At 42.8% G+C, this 22,724-nt stretch overlaps 1 protein-coding gene and 1 long non-coding RNA gene across 2 annotated transcripts; one reads left to right on the top strand and one right to left on the bottom strand.

Moving 5' to 3' along the window:
* Positions 1 to 1,701: 1,701 nt before the first annotated feature.
* Positions 1,702 to 16,861, bottom strand: LOC124078884 (schlafen family member 5-like; the record flags this gene model as incomplete). Its single annotated transcript, XM_058572509.1, is given in 7 exon segments — positions 1,702 to 1,824; positions 3,140 to 3,575; positions 3,577 to 3,677; positions 3,680 to 3,771; positions 3,773 to 4,162; positions 4,253 to 4,405; positions 11,095 to 16,861. Coding segments are annotated over 6 exon segments (1,159 nt in total), but the record flags the coding sequence as incomplete, so codon positions are not given.
* On the top strand, positions 8,652 to 16,972 carry LOC131423383 (uncharacterized). The gene is made up of 4 exons (XR_009224865.1): positions 8,652 to 9,403; positions 10,101 to 10,201; positions 10,854 to 10,889; positions 16,837 to 16,972. It is a non-coding gene; the product is annotated as an uncharacterized LOC131423383 (long non-coding RNA).
* Positions 16,973 to 22,724: the final 5,752 nt, after the last annotated feature.

Below are 22,724 nucleotides of genomic sequence, written 5' to 3'. Positions count from 1 at the left end.
CTCTTGCCTACCACATGTGAGGCACTGGTTTGATCCTCTGTACTGCAAAAAATAAATAAAATAAAGGTATTGTGTCCATATACATCTAAAAATATTTTTTAATAAAAAGGGACTGTTAAAATAGAACTTACTACATTTTATCTTTTAATTTCAGCTGGGCGTATTTAGATAGGTTTCCCTATATGCTTATTAATTAAATTATATCTCTGTTGCTTCTGTGTGCATAATATACTCATAATTAAAACTACTAAAATTAAGAAATTTGGTGGTGGGGGGGGGGCAGATACTGGGAATTGAACCCAGGGATGATTTGCTGCTGAGCTACATCTGCAGCTCTTTTGATTTTTTTTATTTTGAGACAGGGTCTCACTAAGTTGCTAAGGCTGGCCTCCAACCTGTGATCCTCTGCCTCAGCCTCCTGAGTTGCTGTGTTCAAATGAAGAAAATCTACGTTTGGGAATACTATTAAATACTTTATACTTAATAAAAGAATCAAGGAAATCTGTGATTAAGTTCGTGAGGAGATGAAGACACACACTACTTGGACTCAGCCTGGGCTTACATGCACTGGAGTGCACCCATCCTCACTGATGAAAGACACTTCACTATGTGAAGATGCTACAATATATTTGGCCATTGTTGTGATCATAGATGTTGTTTTCTGTTTAAAGTGATACAAATAGTGAATTTATGAGTATTCATGGGCAGATCTACAAGGGTCTACTTCCTCTGATGCACATGTATACATTTTCTCTAGAAACTAGAGAAATTGTTGAAGGGTAGAGTTTTGGAAATAACTGACTACACCAAGCAATGTTCAACCCATTTTTCAAAAAGATTAGACCAACTTAAACTTCTGGCAGTGATGAACAAGATTCTGTTTACTTACAAAAATCTTCAAAACATGATTTTTTTTCTATCAATGATGTTAAATGCATTTTATTCTTCATTAATGGATTGAGCATCCTTATAAGTTTATTGTACATATGTGTCTCCTTTTCTGAGAAATGAATCTTTATATTTCTCATTTTTCTATTGGGTTGCTTTTACCTTTAAAATTTTGCATAAGTTCTCTATTTATTTCTGAAACTAATCCTTCATCAGTTTATGGGTTGAAAATACCTTCCTTAAGTTTTTAGTAATAGCTTTTCACAATCTCTAAGGTATCTTTTGAGGAACAGATGTTCTTAATTTCATATAATGAAATGTATCAAGCTTTTTGTTTAATATTTTTGGATCTGGTTTAGGAAATCCTTTCCTACCCCAATGACAAAATTATTCACAAACAGTTTCTACTGAAAGTTTTAAAGGTTAGTTAGTAATATTGGAGTCCTTAAACTTCCTGAAATTGACTTTGTATGTTAGTGTAATATAACATTGGAGTAAAAAACTTTTTTTCTTTATTTCTTTCTTTTTTCGGGGGCGGGGGAAGGCGGGGGTGTAACAAGGATTGAACTCAGGGACATGTGACCACTGAGCCACATCCCCAGCCCTATTTTGTATTTTATTTAGAGACAGGGTCCCTCTGAGTTGCTTAGCACCTCACTTATTGCTGAGGCTGGCTTTGAACTCACGATCCTCCTGCCTCAGCCTCCCGTGCTGCTGGGATTACAGGTGTGCACCACCACAACTGACAAATAATTTTTCTCTATATGAAGAAACAATCAACATGTTCCAAAGAAACCAGAGATGACAAATTACCTGGAAAGTGACGTTTCTGCAGTACTTTCAGCCTTTCCAAATTCTGAGTACACACAGTCCTGCTGGGGGGCATGGAGGGTGACAAACTCAGCTCAAGGAACATCTCAGAAAGTCTGCGATGAACTTAGGAAAAAGAAAAAAACAACATAAGTTTGAAATGCAAAAGGCAGAATTCAACATATAGCCGAGCTGTGACATAACCCAAAGCTATATGACCCACACATATTTGTGACTATATCTCAGGTCAGCCCAGAAAAGCCTTCTGAAATATTGTGGGGAAAATATAGTATGAGGCAATAGTTAGTAAGTTTTAATTGTGTTATGTTCAAAGTGTTTGTATATTGTTAGAATGCTATTTTAAAGACATATGATTAGAAGATATGAAGTTCAATGGATACAGACTTTTGAGGAGATTCTGAAAAATTTAGCTCTTCTGGACTTTTGAAGAAGTTGCTACTGATTTTCTTTTGTCTAATTTCATCTCAGCTTTTCTTTCCCAAGGTAGATGCATAGCCACAGCCCTACTCTTTTTTAAAAAAATATTTATTTTTTTAGGTGTAGATGGACACAACACAATTCTTTATTTTTATGTGGTGCTGAGGATTGAACCCAGGTCCGGCGCGTGCTAGGCGAGCGCTCTGCTGCTGAGCCACAATCCCAGCCCCACAGCCCTACTCTTAAGCTCAGCAGTTTCGGTTAGTAGCACATGTTGATGCACAAAAGGAAGGAACGAGGATAGCAAGGGAAAGCCCTGGTGGGCTCGGGGTTTTGGTTCAGAAATAGGAGTGGAATATACTGTGTAGTTAAAAAAAAAATCTAGAAGAAAAGAGTTTGAAAGTTTTTAATTACAAAGAAATGATACATGCTTGAGGACATAGATGTGCTTATCCTGATTGGAACATTACACCTGTACACATGTAAGTAATCATCACCTGGTGCCCCATAAGCTTATGCAAACATTTATCTATGAGTATTTTATCTATGAATAAAAAATAAAATAAAATGTAATTCGGAAGTAAGAGACCCAAACAAGAATAAGAAGTCAGAGGAAAGTGGAAGGACGTTAAAAAGGGAATATCTCTGAAAAAAAGGAATGTCCCGAATAACTAAATGCAAGAAAGGAAAGGAGTAGACTTTAATAAGAACGTAAGAAAGGCTGTGAAAATAGAAATAACTAATTCAAATCAACCCCTTAACCAACCACTAATGGGGCTCTGACCCTGGGGCATCTGTCAAATGCAGAATGTTCAAGATGGACAGAGGGAGGAAAGGAAAATGACCTACCAACTGCATCCATAGGAATTACTATCAGGCAGCTGCCATTCAGGGGAAAAAAATCTCTGTTTCCCAAGATTTCAACGAACACCACACTGCCCTTTCCTCTCTGCCCTCCTCCCCTGAAGCAAACATGCGGATCATTTGCAGACTTGCTCCTGACCTGGCTTGGCTTGCATCATCCAATCTACCCACTGCTTTGTGGTCAGCGGCTTCACTTTGTTGGCTTTCAGTTGCCAGGCATTGGGCACTTTGGAAAACACCACGCAGCAGAATCGCTCCACCTTCACCGCACAGACATAACCACTGAGGGCCCCCTTATCATGAACTTCAAGGAATCGGATGGAACATTGAGTTGTATGCCTCTGTGTACAGAAATGACGGACAGGTAACTTCCTAATGCAGCGTTCAACAGAATTCTTGAACTTGGAAAGATTTATTTTCTCCTTTTCACATCCAATGACTTGATGGGTCTCATCATGTACACCCAAAAATACATAGCCTCCTTCAGCGCTGGCCAATGCAGAAACACACCTGGCGAGCCTCTCTTTAACACACTGTGACAGAGCTGCTGGGAACATTTGAAATTCAACGTGCAGGGGACTCCATCAAGTTGAGTTTCTCCAGGTACTGCAGCTGTACTCTATCAAATAAAGCAGCAGCCGAGTCCTCTGTGTCGTCTTCACGGTGTGAGCTTCCTGTGGACTCAACAAACTGGAATCAGTTTTCTCTTTCAGGAATACCAGTGCTTTATGAGAATCCATGACATTGTTAGATGATCTATATCTGTGGTAAATTAGAGCACAAGGTGGCAAGTGGCACACCTGAGACTTCTGTGTTCCATGACGTCACAAATATTAAAAAGAGCTTTCCCTGTTGCATCTCATCTAAATAACCTTCAAAAACTGGAGGTAGATCCAACCCCTCTTCATGAATCTCATGATTGTAGTCTTCATCCTTTATCTTGGCCTTGATCACTCCCCCTCCAGAGTTCAGCAGAGCACATACTGCTAGCAAGATGTTTTCATTCTGTTTCACCCGCAGTAGAGGAGGGTTCATATCCGTTCTTTGCTGAGTCCCTAGGATGACTTCTCCTGCATCTATAACAAACTCAGCAAAGTTCGTTTCCAAATCAATCTTGAGACTCATCTTCTCAGCTCTTGAATGACAACCCTGAAAGGTTCTCCTAAAAGAAAGAACAAACAGATCAGGGCAAAGAAAGAAAAAGCAGGAAAATCAAGGGGTTAAGTCTACCCTTCTGCAGTTGGTCACTTACTGATTTTCATATAGCATGAGGCCAAATTCACCTATAAATGGAGGGGGCAGGGCAGATGGAGGAGCCAAGTCTGCTGGATGCCACTGCCACCACAGGAACGCTGTGATCTGAGTAATGAGTTCTGCCAACTTCTCTGAAGGGCTCTCAGGTCACCTGTGAAAAATAGAAAGGTTTACAACAATGCTCGTGGACTGGAGCTGGAATGCAACTAGGAAGCTCTCCTGGTCAGAAGGATCTCTGGGGCGAGAGCCTACAGAGTGGGAGAAAATCTTGGCCAGTAACTCCTCCAACAGGGGATTAATCTCCAGAATAAATAAAGAAACCAGAAAACTTAACAACCCAATCAATACCTGTGTACTAAACAAACTTCTCAAAAGAAGAAATACAAATGCCCAACAAATATATGAAAAAGTGTTTAACATCTCTAGCATTCAAGGAAATGCAAATCAAAACTACACGAAGATATCACCTCTGGCAATTACTAGTCTGAATGGCAATTATCAAAATACCAACAATAATAAACGCTGACAAAAATGTACAAGGGTATACTTGTACATTGTTAGTGGGACTGCAAACTAGTACAACCACTCTGGAAAGAAGTATGGAGATTCCTCAAAAAACTAGGAGTTTGGGCTGGAGAGTGGTAGAGAGCTTGCGTAGCAAGTTTGATGCACTGGGTTTGATTGTCAGCACTACATATAAATAAATAAAATAAAGGTCTGTTGACAACTAAAAAAATATGACATAAAAATAAAATTATTCAAAAATATAAACCTAGGAATGGAACCACCATATGACCCAGCCACCCCACTCCTTGATATTTTTCCAAAACTAAAATCAGCATACTCTTGCAATACAGCCACCTCAATGTTTACAGCCACACCATTCACGATAGCTAAACTATGGAATCGACTCAGATGCACATCAGTAAATGAATGGATTAAGAGACTGTGGTTGATAGACACAGTGGAGTTCTAAGCCATGAAGTTACCAGGCACTTTCTGGTAAATGGATGGAAATGGACAACATCAGGCTAAGCAAAATAAACTAGACCCAGAAAGTCAAAGATCAAATGTTTTCTCCCCTAGGTGGAAGCTAGAATAAAATAAAGGAAAGAAGGAGGGAAGGATAGGATAACCTAAAGACACATGGTTGAGGAGAAGAAGAAATCAAGATGCAGAGTGGAGGGTCAGAAAAAGGGGAGGAAATGCAGAATGAATACTTTGAAAGTCATCTTATGTGCATATATGAATATACCGCAGGGAGCTTCACCTTTATGTCTAAGTAAAAAGAACCAATTAAAAATGAATCAATATTGAGCTGGGGTTGTGGCTCAGCGGTAGAGTGCTCGCCTAGCGCGTGTGAGGCCCTGGGTTTGATCCTCAGCATCACATAAAAATAAATAACTAAACACAACTAAACAATAAATATTTAAAAAAATAAAGGCATTGTGTTGTGTACATCAACACCTAAAAAAAATAAATATTTTTTTAAAAAAATGAATAAATAGATGAGTGAAGGGAAGTCTCATAAAGTTGAAGAAGGAGAACAGAGACAGATGGGAGAGAAAAGTGGGAGGATCAAGAACTAAAGCTGTGGGCTCAGGATGTGGCTCAAGTGGTAGTGTGCTCGTCTGGCATTCGTGAGGCACTGGGTTCGATCCTCAGCACCACATAAAAGAAAATAAAGATATTGTGTCCACCTAAAACTAAAAAATAAATGTTTTTTTTAAAAAAGAAAAGAGGGCTGGGGATGTGGCTCAAGCGGTAACGCGCTCGCCTGGCATGCGTGCGGCCCAGGTTCGATCCTCAGCACCACATACAAACAAAGATGTTGTGTCCGCCGAAAACTAAAAGATAAATATTAAAATTAAAAAAAAAAGAAATAAAGCTGTCTTTAGTTCCTTCCCTTCTCACTGAGACTTGGGCAGGTTTTTGATTATTTTGTAATCCATCTTGGGGAAGGAACAAATCTGATAGAATTGGTAATTTATCATTGCCCCCCCCCCCCGCCCCAGGCAGATCTGAGAACAAGACCTCAGCACCAGAATGCAGCTTGGTCCATATGTAGCTTGCTCTGTGGTACATCTATAAACCAGCCAGCATTGATACAACAAAACAAAACCAGTACAGGGCTCCAGTGGAAGAAGAGGACCTGAGATCCAGTAGCTAGTAAATCAGGGTACACAATGCAGACATTGGCCAAATGAGCTCAGTTTGAAGTTAGAGTATCACCAGGAAAAGCCACATGTCCATGCTGACAAGAACTGCCCCTGGGATGGCAGGTCCTTGATGATTTGAACTGTAGTCCAGATCCAGTCTTGTCCTTAGAGGACCATAATTACTTTTTAGAATCCCCAAGTTAATGGGTCTGAGGGAAGCTGATTTACTACCCAATATTTAAAACACACTGAAGGACGTGAGACCTGGTCCTTGGGTACTGCTCGGGACAAATGCCACTGTCAGGGAGCTCAAGCCACTGTTTCAAACCAGTACCTTACTCTCTTCCTGTAGGAAGAGAACCCAGGAGCCAGATTTCAGAAGGGTGCTTGATAGGCATAGAATCAGATCAAAAAGGGTGTCTTATGACTTGACGACTGGCTTCCATATCCAATAACTTCAGGCAGCTGTGCTATAAACTAATCACCAAAGAGAAGGAGTACAACATAGTAGTACATCGCTCCATCTTGGGAGGGAGAAAACCTGTATTTATGCTCCTTTCCCAAGATTTGCTTTGTGTCTCTGGGACACATACAACCTATTTTTATGTTCTGTAGAGGTTTAAACAAACAAACAAACAGAAAAAAAAACTAAGCTGATAGTGTTTATGAAATTAAACTGAAAAAAAAAATAGGCCTATATCCTGGAGATGTGAACAAGAATGCAGTGACCATTGCTATTCAAGAACAGAAGAAGATTAGGAACAAAGTGTAGTATAGGCAAACTGGCTTTGGAAAGCTGCATTCCCCGGCACTGTTACATGCGCCATTTTGAATGAGCACTAAGAACGCAATGTGGACAAAATAGGCAACCACAGAATACAGCTAGCATGGTTCCATATATACGAGGTTCAAAAACAGGCAAAACTAATGTCACTTAGGGTACATAAATAGTGTATTATAAAGAAAATTAAGGAAATGATAGTCATAAAAATTCAAAATAGTGCTTACCACTGATGAAAGAGAAATCGCAAAATTAAGGAGAGACAGAGAAATAGGGAAAGAACATACAGGCAGCTTCTTCCAGACACAGATTTATCAATCCAGAGTGGGCACATGGGTGTACCACTTAATATTATTTTTAACTTAGCAAACATAGTTACATTACCCACACCCCACTCTCCTCATGCTGGGGATTGAATGCTCTAACACTAAGCCACATCCCCAATCCCTTCTCTTTTTTTGAGACAGGATCAAGCTAAAATGCCCAGGCTAGCCTTGAACTTTCAATCCTCCTGCTTCACTCTTCCTAGTAGCTGGGATTATAGGCATATGCTATTGTTTTCTAAAGGCACATTCAATGTAATCCCAGTGACTTGGGAGGCTGAGGCAGGAGAATTGCAAGTTTGAGGCCAGCCTGGGCAGTTTAGCAAGATTCTAGCTCAAAATAAAAAATAAAAAGGACTGTGGATGTAACTTCTGGCAAGGTATCCCTGAGTTCAATCCCTAGGAAAGAAAGAAAGAAAGAAAGAAAGAGGGAAGGAGGAAGACAGACAGACTTGGTGCTATTCTGGACCCCTCTGTCACAAGAAGACAATAAAAATTTTTAAAAAGGTCAAAGAGAGCTCGTTCACAAGCTACCATACATGGGGTATATCCATAACTACAAGATACCATACATGGGGTATATAAATACCAGAAGCTTATTTCTCACAATTCTGGAGTCTGGGAAGTCTAAGATGAAGGAATCTGTTAAGGACCTGCTTTGGTTAAAGATGGCACATTTTCACCGTGTCCTCATATGGCAGAAGCTATTGGTATAAAGACAATCAAGACATGAGCTATTGTTATACAAACAGATAAGATAGATTTATGGAACAGAATAGAGTCCAGAAATAGACCCACACACATCTAGACAACTAACTTTCAACACAGATACAAAGTAGAGTAACTGTAATCTTTTCAACAAATTGGATTTAAGAAATAGATAATCATGTGCAAAGAAAATAAACTTAAGTTTCACGTTGTTTACAAAAACTTGCTCGAAAATGCCATAGACCTAAGTATAAAACTAGCAACTAGGGCCGGGGTGCTGGCTCAGTGGTAGAGCGCTTGCCTACACATGAGAGGCACTGGGATAGATCCTCAGCATCACATAAAAAAAGAAATACATTAAATAAAATTATAAAATACAAACAAACAAACAAACAAAAAATAAAACAGTGTGGAAATCAATGAAGATTGTCCCAGTGAGAATTGTAAGTTATTTTCAGAGCTCAACTGAAACGAGTTATACTGCTTGCATTTGGCAGAGACTCAAAGGCAGGCAGGGGCATGAGTTTGCCCTAATCTGAGGTTGTGGATGTGGGTAAACTGGGAGTGGGCTTACTAGAAGCAGGACATCCTCTGTGACTGGTCTGGAGATCATTTTGACTTTCTCTGGTTGGTCCTGAGTTGGAAGTGGGGGCAGGGACTAGGGAAGCCATTAGTTATTGACCAAGTCCTGACCATTTGGGGCCAGTCATTGCAGAGGTTATAGGTCACAGTTCTATTTTTATCCATGGTCTGGCCATTGTCCATAGGAATATTCAAGCTCGCAGTCTCTCTCCACTTGGTCATTTTCTTGCTTTCAAGATGAGAACCAACTCATGAACACATGGAAATCCAATATTCACTGCTTGAGGTCATATCCACAGCAAACTATGGCAAGATCTTGACCTTTAGAGCACAATCATCTGATGAGAGTAGCTGTGCAGAAAAACCAAGAAGAAATCTAGACCAAGGCCGTGTCCATCACTACTTGTGTTAATGACGGCTCCTCACTACTTGTGCTAATTTCTATATAGGGAAGAGATAGAGATAGTATCCTTTTTTTTTTTTTTTGAGAGAGAGAGAGAGAGAATTTTAATATTTATTTTTTTAATTTTCAGCAGACACAACATCTTTGTTTGTATGTGGTGCTGAGGATCGAACTCGGGCCGCATGTGTGCCAGGTGAGCGCGCTACCCCTTGAGCCACATCCCCAGCCCGAGATAGTATCCTTAATAACGTCTGTCAGAGCTAATGGTAAGTTTCTTATATATATTCTATGTGTAAGACTCTCACTGATGAGAATCCTCTTCTGATTATGCATATAAACAAGGAGTTGATAATTCCTCCTAGGCAGTGTCCCCAGATAATCATGGATGGTTTTCTTTTAGGTCTCATGCTAGAGGTGAAATATCCAACCTTGTGTGATTTTTAGAATTAGGGTTTCTTTATGTAAATATGAACAGCTCTCATGGTATTTTTCCTAAAGTACAGGGAATGTTAGTCTAGGTTTAAATTTTGCAGTTGATTCCATTCCTGGCTGAAGAGAAGGACAGATCTTAGAAAGAACTGATATTTTGAAGTTTCAGGAGAGTTGTAGGTTAAAGATAAGGGGTCTAGACAAGTGAAAGAGAAGGAAGGCACCAACTGAGGAGAGATCAGAAGAATAAGATGGAGGCAGAGAGGCAACTGGAGAGCAAGGAGGGGAAGGCTTTTCTAGAGAAATGAGCCTTATATGTTACAGCTTAAGTATGTCCAGTTGCTCACTGTCATTAGGAAAAGAATGTTTTGTTTTGTTTTGTTTTGCAGGAGGGGAGATGATAGGGATCGAACACAGGGGCACTAAGCCACATCCTCAGCCCTATTTTGTATTTTATTTAGAGACAGGATCTCACTGAGTTGCTTAGCACCTCACTTTTGCTGTGGCTGACCTTGAACTCTTGATCCTCCTGCCTCAGCCTCCTGAGCTGCTGGGATTACAGGTATGCACCACTGTGCCCAATTTAGGAAAAGAATCTTGGAGTGAAGCAATTTTTGATTCAGAGTTTCATTTGAGAGCCTCCATATCAGCCCCAAACTGCTGCCCAATTGGTCTTATAAAACTGACTTATCCCATTACTTTTCTAAGGTGCTTCTCAAATGAGCAATTTTGTTCACATGCTCCCCCACGTGGTCATTAAAGAGCCAAACCATCCTTGAAGTTATGCTACTTCAAAGGGCCATGAATTAGTAGTATACACATAAGAGCAGTTTTTCCAACGTAAGCAGAGGATGTAGACTTAGAACACCTTAAAAGAGATGACAGCCATCAGTGGGAATGTAATGTTTATGAACTTTGTGTCTCATGTTACCAGCCTCATGCTTGGCCATCTCTGATCCCAGATCTGACAATCTGTGTCCTCCTGCTGGCTGGATCAAAGCCAAGACCCCAGGACAAAAATCTTAAGTCAGGAGAAGAACTCCTATTCTGGTTTTATTGATGACCCACAGCCTAATTTGTCCAAATGTCCAGTCCAGGGAGAATTGCAAACTCACTGGTCTGCAACGCCATCTTGAACAGAGCCTTCTAGGATCTATGCCTGTGTTGTGTCTTGTGATTCTTCTTACAACAAACACTTTACTTTTATTTTGCAGGGCTGGGGATGAAACCCAGGGCCTTGTGCACGCTGGGTAAGTGATCTATCATTGACCTCTATTTCCATTCCCTGAAAAACAATTTCAAATGGAGCAACACAAAAGGCCTAAAAGGGAATAGCCTGATTGTCACATGGATACCAGGCAAATGGGAATCAATATCAAAATCCAGGTGCCAAACTGAGGATAAACAGCCACATCAACACAATGAAAGAAAAGTTCAGAACTAGTGCTGACTTACCACAACAGTGCAGGCTCAACAAGCCACTTGTAGCAAGGTGCAAGGGGTCTCTGTAGGCACCAGACCTGGGCGTAGCCTGGGACCCACAACAACAAGGAGTGTAGATGGTGTCTTGTAGGAAACTCCAGAAGAACTGTGGACATTAATGAAAACCACTCAACTGAAAAAAGGTACAGGGTATTTATGGAGAGCTTGCTATAACAAGGGAAATAGTCACCATTGCTTGCAGTTGGCAGAGGTCTGATGACAGGGGAGGGAGTGGGAAATCTTCCTAGGGACAAAAAGACAAGCTTGGGTAAGGTCTGATTTGTGGTCATTAGTGAGGAAGATGAGGCAAGCAAAGTCGAAACGGAGCATCCTCTGTGATTAGACTGGGAAACCTCTTTGGCTTCCTTGGTTGGCCCTGAGTTAGAAGTGAGGGCAGAAATTAGGGAAGCTGTCAGTTACTGGACAAGTCCTGACACTTTTGGCCAATGGCTCTGGGGGCTGTGGGTTACCCTCCTGGGCTGGTTGCTGCAGAGGTTGTCAGTCAGAGTTCTGTATTTATTTATATTTGGCCATCGTCTCTGTGTATATTCAGTCCCTCAACTATGAAACTTCTAGAGAAAGTAAAGGAGAAAATATTTTTTCCTTGGGTGAAGCAAACATTTCATAGAGATGCCACTAAATGCACAATACATAAAAGAAAAAAAGAAATGTTGGACTTTAAGAACTTTTCTTTGACCTTTGCCTCCTTGCACCCTTGAAAGCAATATGGATCAGCAACAGCTCTATTGGAGCCATGCGCAAAAATTTGGCCTGAGTTCTTGATCTTTCCGCTGGAACTGTAGCTCAGTGGTAGAGTGCATCACCACATTTGTGAAGCCTGAGTTTAATACTCAGAACAAGAAAAATGTCAAGAGCTTCGTAATGTTTTGAACAACCAATAAAAAAAATAAAATAAGAAAAAGAATGAAAACAAGCCCCTGATTGGAAAAAAAGAACCTGTAATCCAAGTTATATAAAGAACACTCACAAAGTAAAATAAGAAAACAGGCTGTGTCTCCCTCTTGAGCTTGCCCCCATTCTCCTTTGAATATCTTTCTACTTTCCTAAATAAATCTGCCTATGCCTTTAACTGAGGCGTGCTGTAATTCTGTAATTCTCTTCCCTGCTAGTCCTGAATCAAGTTCCCACTTCTCTCTGGGGAACTACTTGGATCCTTCTTGAGAGACATCTCTTGTCTTGTGAGAGAAAAATTCAGGACCACTCAGATCAAGATACATGTCAGAGCTCCTGTAGCATGGGACAAGCATGCTTGGCAAATATTCAGCAAAGTTTTCAGAGGACATCATTCAAAGATGGAGGATGGGAAATTCACAGGCAGTCACTTGTCAAACTCCACCAACAATAAACACCAGGGGGTAGGGGGGCTACTGAACGAGTGTTCTTACAGGAACTAATATGAAAACCCTTCATCTAGGTGGAGCTATTAAATATTCCTCCTTCAGGAATAAGCATCTGACTCCTTATGTTCAAGTTCCTTGAAGAGTTTTACACACACATTGAACAATGGGTGGCCAGTCACATGCCATGGAGCCAGGGTTCCCTAAAGATTGTGAGATGAACGAAACAGGGGGGATTTGAGACAGACTCCCTCCAAAACTAAGAACAACTTCTTGATAACTAGTTTCTCTGCAGGATTGCAAACAGCCCCTTTTGAAATTAATGCTTCAAATTGTTTTAACTTCTGAACTTCCTCTCACTGAGAATAAAATCTTCCTCCTGCTGAGGACAGATGCCAAGGAAGTTGAGACTGACCAGTTCTCTGGCTGACTGAATCCCAACATGTATATTTCCTGCCTTTTGTTTCATTTTTGCCCTCTCGTTTAAAAAAAAACTTTCCTCACCTTGAGTTCTCTGAGGGTAATGATTAGAGACAAAAGTCTATATCTTACTTCAAAGCTGGCTTTGAATAAACCTATTTTCCTGCCCCCCCCAAAGTTATAATAAAACAAACAACCCAATGTAAAAATGAATAAGAGATTGAACATATACTTCACCGAGAACGATACATAAATAGCGAATACCATGGGCTCTCCATTTCTGGTTTCTGCACCTGTGGATTTCACCAACCTCAAACGGAAAATACCTGAGGAAAAGTTTCATCTGTACTGACTATGTTCAGACTTTTTCCTTGACATTATTTCCAAAACAATAAAGAGCAACAACTATTTACCTGATATTTGCATCTTAATTGGTATTGTAGGTACCCTCCAGATGATTTAGAGTACTTGGGAGTATTATGTAGGTTAGATGCAAGTACTACGCCATTTTGTATGAGGTGCTTGAGCATCCTTCGATTTTAGTATTCACAGGGGGATCTTAGAATCAATCCCCTGAGGGAGGGCTATCAGCCCAGGAGAGAATGTTCAGCATCATTATTTGCTAGAGAAATGCCATTAAAACTACAGTGAGGGCTGGGAACGTAGCTCAGTGGTACAGTGCATGCCGTGCATGCTTAGCAAGCACAAACCCTGGGGTTGAATCCCCAGCACGGCCAAGAAACCAAAGATAAAACACAACAGAAACTACAGTGAGGTACCACTACCTACCTATGAGAACATGTAGTAGAATGGCTCAAATAGCTAATGATACCAGGTGCTGGCGAGGCTGTGACAGAATGCAAACTCTCCTGCTAGGAACATGAAGTGGTACAGGCATTTTGGAAAAGAGCTTGGCAGTTTCTTGAAAATAAACTTACCATCTAACCCAGCCATTCCACTCTAGGGTATTTTCCCAAGAGAAATGAAAGCATGTGTTTATTCCAGGACCTGTACATGAATGTTCACAACACTTTTATTTGTATAAAACCATAAACTGCAAACAAAACAAAAGCCTATCAACAGGTAAATGGAGAAGCCAATTTCGGTTACCCAGACAATGGGACTTTGACTCAGCAATAAAAAGGAAATGACAAGGATGAATTACAAAAATAATTATGCTCATTAGAAGAAGCCAGACAAAATAGGACATGGTTCCATTTGCATATAATTTTAAAAATGCCAAATAATGTATAGTGTCAGAAAGCCATTGGATTTCACTTGGAGAGGTGGGTAGGAGTACAAGGGAGAAATTAGAAAAGAGTACAAGGAAACTTTTAGACGTACCATCTTGATGGCAGTGAGGATTCCACCTATGTCGCAATTTATCAAATTGTGTGTTTTCATTTTCAGTGCCGGGGATCGAACCCAGGGCCTGACAAAAATTGTAGACTTTATGTACAGTTTCTTGTCTCTCAATAATACATCCATAAATCGATTAAAACCTTATTTATTGAAAAATAATTTTAAAGTATTTATTGTAATATCATTAGCTCAAAACCCAGCAGGAGATTTATGTGCCTGCTAGCTGAGTTTTTTTTTTTTTTCATAGAATCTAAGTCTATGATGGGATTAGTGTCCCAGATTCTGCATACTCCTGATGGAGACTTTTCTATATCTTGTATATTCATTTGATTATGATCCTCCTGCTCTTTCCCTAGCACATTTTTTTAAAAAAATATTTTTATTAGTTGTGGATGGACCTTTAATTTTATTATTTATTTATTTACATGTGGTGCTGAGGTCAAACCCAGTGCTTCACACATGCTAGGCAAGGGCTCTATCACTGAGCCACACACAACCCAGCGCTCCCTGGAACATTTGAATTTTTACTTCTCAGACCTGCCAAGTCCCCTCTCAGTGGAAATCCTGTGCGTGGCCTGGAACACAACAGGCTGTCCTGACTTCCAGAGAAAATGACCCCAACACGAGGTGTTCTCTTTTCCCTTGCCATGCGTAAAGCAGGAACTGTTGTGCTTCAAGGAATTGCCCATGTAGGTTCTCCGGCCCCCAGCAGTCTAGAACACCTCTAAGACACTGGGTCACAAGGATCTATCCTTCTGGTCTGTGAATCTGTCCATTAGTCTCAAGAAATACTAATCATGAATGGTTGCTTACTTAATGTCCTGTTACCATGGCAATAACACTGAAATCAATTTCTATTTTTCTGATAAGCAGAAACACCTGTAAATTTTCATAATCAGATGAGGAACTAATCACATTTCCTTCTTCTTTGACTCATGGAATTAGTAAAACTCAGGATGAATCACTTTATTTAAAGAGAAGAATCCCAGTCTTGTGACACTTACATGAATCATCTGACCCAGGATGCTTCATACTTAGTTGTTCACCTGAAATCCGGGGCAGGAATCCTCACCGCTACCCCGACAAAGGCATGAGAGATCATTTTTTTTCCCCACCTACACATCCCGGCTTCCCCACCTCCTGGTAGGGCAAAGCCAGGAGAACTTTGGCCACGCCCCATCTCCTCCTAGGGGCGTGGCTCTGGACCTCCACCTACTGGGGCCTTCTCCACCCCACCTCAACCCCATCCACCTGAAAACACTGAGCAACTACTGCCAAAGCCCTGAGGTCAAGCCTGCCCCAACTCCCTCCTGTACTCGTCCGGAAGGATTCTTTTCTGGCTCTTAAGACAGTCGTGTGCAAAAGGGAAACAAATTGACTCGCTGCAGCCAGCCTCTGCGGACAGAAGCCTCTGCGGACAGAACCCGCCCAGCTCTACTAGCCACTTTATGCAGCATACAGGGATTCATGCATGGGCTATGCTGGGACCTGCCCATCCCTTCTGATGCTGTTACTATGTTCCAAGCCAGGGGCTTATGGGAAAGGCTGGGGAACAGAGCCTCTTGTCGTAGACGGGACACTAATTTATTTGTCCCCCAGACCACAACCTCACTTGGCTTCATCCGTAGGATCCTGGGTACCCGATTTAGTTGTTCCTCTCAAGTCCTTACTACTCCTGAACTGTGGGAAAATTCACCAGGTTTGGTTTAGGAAATCTTAGGCTGTGCTGCTTGACGTTTCTCCCGCATTTTCAGCCTCCCAGTCTGGCGCGCTCCACAGCCCTCTGTCCTTGGAAGTTGCTACTAAGTTGCTAACAAAGCAAATCCCTCAAGCAAGAAAGGAGTTCTCAGGGCAGTGCCCAGATCTGGGGAGTAGGCTGCCTTTACCAAAGCCCTGGTGGGTGCAGACCTAGCGCCTTTAAAGGACCCGTGCAGGGGATCCAGGAGGATTCAGTACCTGTCAGTGTTTCTCCTCTGCAGTGTGTCTCTCTCCTGGAGTTAGCCACAGAGCCTCCCAAGTCCAGAGCAGAGACCTGACCCTGCAGACTCAAATGCTTATATCTGCTGAGGTTGGTGATGTTTGGGGGCGGGGCATTGTGTAAGAGGCAGAGGGAAACCCCACGATTGCATTTACGTGGACTAGGAAACCCATCTCTGCATAGGGAATCCTGGATGACTATGAGTGAGTGGGGTGGATTGAGGGGAGGGAGAAGGCGAGTTGCTTTTTCTTCCTTTTTATTTAGATTTGCAGGTCTTATCCCCACACTGGGAAGGAAACCTAGGTGTAACCCCCACGTCCTCCAGGCCTCCCTGGACCAGCTCTGGCCCTCCGTGAGATGCCCCGGGCTCGGGCGTGCTCTGCAGGTCTTTCCCCTTACCACCTCAAAGTCCCCCTAATTTCTGCTTAAATTGCTGCTCCAAAGGCTTCAGCTCCCAGACAAATGAGCCAACAAGGGAGTGAGGGAGCCAGTAGCTGGAGGCACTGGGCAGCCCTGAAAGCAGAAAAACAAAGCCTTTCTTTTGCACCCACTTTCCCAATGATTAAAGAATATTGATCCACCTCCTTTCTTTTGCAGGTTCTTCAGTTTGTTAAAGGGTGATGCCTGCTACTAAGGACTCCAACTGAGGCCTGCCTGGGCATAAGTGGGGCCACTTGGGCCCACAACAGCATGCTCTGTCAGGGGCATTTGGTGACCAGAAAGAGAAGCTGTTCTTTGAATGGGTCGCCCACTGCAGACTTGACAACACAGCCTTGTGCTGAACTCAGTTCAATTTGTTCCTCTTTTTTCTATTATCAATGTGTGTTAGAGTCTTAAACAAGTCAAAATAACACCTGGCATTTTGCCAGGGGAATGTTAGAGTTCGTAAACAAGTCTGGATGGTGCCTGGCAAAATGCCAGAGGGAGTGGTTTGAGAAGTAACAAAAGGGAGCCATTAAGTGTGGAGATTCCTTATTGGTTGACTGATGTATCTAGTTTATGTTAATTAGATAAGCTGTGTGGAATGTACAAATACCGCTCCTGTCCTGCAACAATAAACGGCTTCCACTCCTGCTGTATCAATCTACACAAGTTGTTGGTCACACCCCCCCCCCCCCCCCCCCGGTTATTTTGCTGCAGCCGGACTGCGGCAAATGTGCTTTGGTGAAGCAGTCCAGAGACCCCCACCCAGAAGACTCTTACCATAATTAAGCAGAAACCCACATCATATTTGTCACATGTAAGTCTCTCTTCTTATCAGAGAGCTTTTTGCATAGCGCATTAGCTATCTGCAAAAATCTGCAGAAGGCTTGTAATTTCCTCTTTTTGTTAATTGCCAGTTTTGCAGGAAAACAAACACACTTGTGAAACCTCTATTTAGAGGATGGAAAGAAAAGCACTTGCTATTGTAAAGGTTAAATTTAAGTTTTGCTTTTCTGTAAGTTTAAGTTCTGTTTTCCTGGAACCCGAAACTTATGTTAAAAACAGTTACTTATGTCAAAATGTACCCTGACCCAACACCCCCTGACAAAACGCATGATTATTCTGTAATGGTTATTTTGTAACAATCCCACCCTCACACCCTAACTGCCATATGAACTTCCCTGTTTAAACACTGCATAAAAACTCTGCTTAAGCTGTGCTCAGGGCTCCAGCTTCTCTCAGGAGAGCTCTGAGCCCCAGCATGCTGGTCCAATAAACCCCTTTGCTTTTGCATGAGATAGTCTCTTGGTGGTCCTTTCCTCCGACGTTTGCCCGACCCTAACACTATGTGAACCTCCTAGCTCCCCCACTCACCCCCCACACTGGATATAAAATTCAAAGAATTTCTCTACTCATGGTCCAGGGGAGAATTTTTAGGCAAGAGCTTCTATGGACCCTGCAATTAAGAAACCTGCTTCTCGAAAATTCCTCAGGTGTCCAGCCTCTTCTGTCCTATTTCACTGAGTACTCACGAAGGATCTGGCTACACCAAGCCCCACCCTCCGAACTTGCAGGCAGATAGATGTGACTAATGTTGCTTCCTGGTGGTGTCTCAGGCTGGGAACCCAAGATCCAAAAGGGTACCCACCGCAGCTCAGGGGGCCCAAGGGAACTAGGAGTGGACTTCCTGGGGGCTGATTTGAGCTGAACCTTCAAAGGTTTAAGTAGCACTTGGGTGCTTCCTGGAGCATTCAGTCCATCCTGACTCCAAGTGCTCCTCTTCCTGCCCTTCCTCAGCCTTCTTAAAATTCCAGTTAGCAGATGATTCTCCATCTTCTCTCTTTTCAACTCCAGGGCCCAGGGTTCCTAGGACCCCTGGAACCAGCTCAGAAGACCCTCTCTCCCCCCATGCACCGTAGAATTCAAGTGGACCTGGCTCAGGAGACAGTGGTCTATGGAACCTTGCTCAGAAAGACCCTCCAAAGAATCAGGCCCAACCAGATCTTGTGAGGCTGAAGAGAATGTGGAGCTTTGAACTAATGGGAAGGGAGCTGGGTTTAAATGGGTCTTTGTAGAACCCCATAGGTCTCTGGGGAGGCTCATAGCTGCTCAAGCACATGCAAATCCCTGCCCTGAGAGGAGGGTACTGCAGCCCTGCTTATTTCTGGCACTCAGGCAGTCACTTCCAGACATCCTGGGAAGATAAGAGCTCTGGCCAATTATTCAAGGCAGAGGGGAACAATACATTTAAAAACTGAACCTCAGCCTTCTATAGTCATTTGAGGGGATTAGGGATCATTTTTTTTTTTAGTGGTCAATAGACTTTTGGTTTTTTATTTATATGCGGTGCTGAGAATCGAACCCAGTACCTCGCACATGCGAGGCAAGTGCTCTACCACTGAGCTACACAGCCTCATAGGGATCAATTTTTAAATGCATTATCAAATAGCTAAGGTGTACAGAGAGCACAAAAATAATAAATTAATCACTCATGTATCGTGAGTAGTGTATAAATCATTCCTGTGAGCTATGTGAAACCCTGGAATTTGGTGCTGCTTCTTGGAACTCTTCTGGGTACCTTGCAAATGGGGCATGACTCATTCAATGAGTCATCAATGAAAGATGACTCCTGTTCCTAGGGGAAATTTCATGCTTGTCATAGAATTCTCTAGTTCTTTTAGCCATGAATTTAAATCCCAGGTGCCCAGAGATGGGTGTAACCTGATAAGTCCCAACCATGTAAGTTTTTCCCTTTTTTGTTATTCACACTGAAACCCTGTGATGTTCCTACCTATAAAATAAACATGCAGGATTTTGTTCCTTTGTTACATCCAGTTTCTACCAGAACTGGTCGCCCACCAGACCTCCCTATTTCATCTATTTTTGTGTCTTTTGTCCTATTACTTAATAATACTCTGGGGGCTAGGGCAGTGGTACAATGAATGCCTAGCACGTGTGAGACGCTGTGTTCCAACCTCAGCACCACATAAAAATAAATAAAATAAAGGTATTGTGCCCAACTACAACTAAAACAAACAAAAAAAACTCTGAACTTTTATTTTCTCAGCCAGCCCACAGCCTGTGTTTGGAGGACTGTTTGGTGCTGTGTGGGTCAGCACCCAGGCATTCCCTATTCAGCTTAAACAAGAAAACCTTAGCAATACATTTGTGTCTACCCTGCTGGTCTCAGATCCTCATCCCCCACTGTCCTCCGCTCACTATAATCACTGCAGCGTTCCAAATTTGAACTTTCTGTTCTCATGCAGTTCTTTGTGCTTTTAGTATATGTGTACCTGTTCCTCATCGATACACAACTTTGTTTCACACATTTAAATATATTTAAATGGTAAATAGTACCATATATGTAGTCAATAGAACTTGCTCCTGTTCCTTAACATTTTGCTAAGATTTATTTGTGTATGTAGATAATTTTTTGGCACTATTGTATGAGCTGGGTCCTTCCTGCTCATCATCCCCTTGGATTCCCAGAGTATCCAGGTCTCCCAGATTCTCTGCAAAAGAACAGTATCCAGCAGCTTCCAGGTCATCAGTGGGCCAATATAACATTTCTGTTTCCATCCTCAATCCCAATCTCCTGCACCCTTTTCCTGAAGTGGCATCCCTTTTCTCCACAGAAAAGTCTTAACTGGGCTTCTCCAGAAATCTTCACCATGGCTAATTTTAGGACTGTCAGCAAAAAGTCTCTGCAAAAGAGTTCAATGTAGATAAACTTCCTATTTTTGTGTTGCACTGTCTTAATTGGCCACTGGCTGGGAAGGTATCAGCACTTCAGGTGCTAGACACCCTCTTACTAGTTTTTCACAAATGTATCCAGTATAGTAGTTTGTGGAAATGTGCAAACAAGGCCTCTGGCCTTGAGCTGGGCTTCACAGAGATGTCTACATTTTTAAGAGAAGTTACCAATTGGGCTCCATGGTAACAGCTGGCAGGGGAGGAAAGAAAGGGGAGAAGAAGCTCTCCCCTTCTCAGGTGTTGTCCTTGAAGGGTTAACTTGCCCAGAATGGTGAAAGAAAAAAGCTGCTTTATGTGAACTTCTGCAGACTGTGAACTTCTGAGCCCCTCCCCTTACATGCTGGGTATAAAATTCTGAAACTCCCTGAACTCGGGGTTCAGGGGATTGATTGATTACAGCAAAAGCTGTGCCCTCTGAACTTGGCTGTGTTATGCCAGATTCGTGGGACCCCAATAGACCTCCAGGAGCCGAATCCGATGCAATCACACAAGAGTCTTTATTGCAAGCTCGAGCCTGGACTCACAACCCAGGGAGTGAGTCCCGTTCCTTTGTTCAGTGAGATTTTATAGGTTTTGGGGGGATACTCTATGTGTCACAACATCACACAGCAAATCATTCCATACCGCGCGGGAAAATCAAACAACTCTTAACGTTGATTAGCATATTCAATGGCGGGAACAAGTTGGGTAGGGGTGATTGGTTAGTACAAGAGAGGGATTCGTTTGAACTGATTGGTTTGGGCCATGAGGGGTGTACGTGCTAAACTACATGGTTTTCCAACATGTTATCAACCACCATAAACTACTGGGGGGTCATCTGACATCCCAGGTATTTTCCCTGTCTCATGCTGATTGGAGGTTGCTAGGGGGGTTGCTATGGGTCCTCACCTAGCCTAACTGAGTCAGGGACACCTGGCGCCACAGATCTCTCCTGTTATTTACAGACAAACAACTCAGCAGGGTGGGTATGTGCCTAGGAGTGCTCTGTAGGTCTTTCCAAGGACAAGGGTCACGCCCCCTTCCTTGGACAGGCTTTGCTCTGAGGTAGAGGCTGGTTTCTCAAAAATGGAGTCACATTAGTTTCTCAGATGCAAAACTGTTTCCTGCTATGTTCTTTGCCTTGCCTCATCTGTCCCTACAACATTTTTGTTGATCCAGATGGGATGGAGGAGGTAAGGATGGCTGTTCTGTCTCTCTTGTCTCTGGGGACCGGCTCCCCCCCTGCCCCCCGGCAGTGGGGGACAGTGTTTCCCCTTAGCACACACAGTCAAATCTTGGCCTGAAGGAGAGGCCACTCACCACCCAGTGCCCTGGAGCTGCCACCCCGGAGCACAACAGAACCCACAGGCAGCAGGAACCAGAATTAGGGTTTTGGAGCACCACCCAGTTGAACAGGTAGGATCCGGGTCCATTTGGTTTTGTAGCCCACCTGACTTCCCCTTCGAGGCCTAAGCGGGTGGAAGAAAGGCTTGATCACCCTCTGTTGGGTCCCGAGTACCCTCCAAAGTGGTTGGAGCTGAAACGGACCCAGACCCGGGGAGTCGCCAGAGTAGTCTCCGTTCGGGGTCAGCGAGCAGAGGGGAAACCGTGAGGCCCTTTTCTGTTTGGTTTGGAATTGTTAGAATTTGGGCGGTATAGAAATTTTGTTCTGGCCATGTCTGTGTGAAAGTGTGTGAATGAGACGGACAAAGGGAAGGGTTCTGACTCAACCTGAGGGCCGAAGCGAGTGCAGAGTCCTGATCCGTGATTCCGTGGCACCTCACACAGTCTATGGCGGAATTTCCCCAACCAACGTCTAGGTGAAAGCTCCAGGTGGGGGATGATACCGACCCCCAAGGCTAAGAGGGCCCTAAGTCCCCGTGAGGGGAGCGGCCAGAGTGGACTAAGTGGGAGATTTGTCCCAGTACCAGAGCCACAACCCAGATGAGAGCTCTCCAGATGCCTCTGCAAGGGACTAAAGGACCTGCCCATATCAACCAGAGGGAAACACCTGAGGGAGACAAGGCAGTTTTGTGTGCCAGCCTTTCTCCACCACTGAGCTCATAAGCTGGAAAAAATCATACTCCCTCCCCTACATGGAGAAACCCTGGGCCATGACTGATCTGATGCAGCCCATTATCCAGACCTAGGATGGGGTCCCAATGAAGAAGAAGGTCTAAAGATCAAGAGATATCAAGAAGCCTTTGTAGGAAACCTAAGAGAAGGGAAAAGAGAGCAAGATTTCCCTCCACATGCATATGAGCAAAGGTTCCCAGCAATGTTGTGTATGCTGACTGTTTCCCTCCCAGGTTGTAAATAAAACATGCCAT

This window comes from Marmota monax, unplaced genomic scaffold, assembly GCF_021218885.2.
Source record: "Marmota monax isolate L192 unplaced genomic scaffold, Marmota_monax_Labrador192_F-V1.1 WCK01_AAM20220418_F8-fsc02161, whole genome shotgun sequence".
Taxonomy (NCBI): domain Eukaryota; kingdom Metazoa; phylum Chordata; class Mammalia; order Rodentia; family Sciuridae; genus Marmota; species Marmota monax.
Note: the sequence above shows the minus strand (reverse complement) of the source record. Positions and strands in the feature narration are given on the sequence as shown.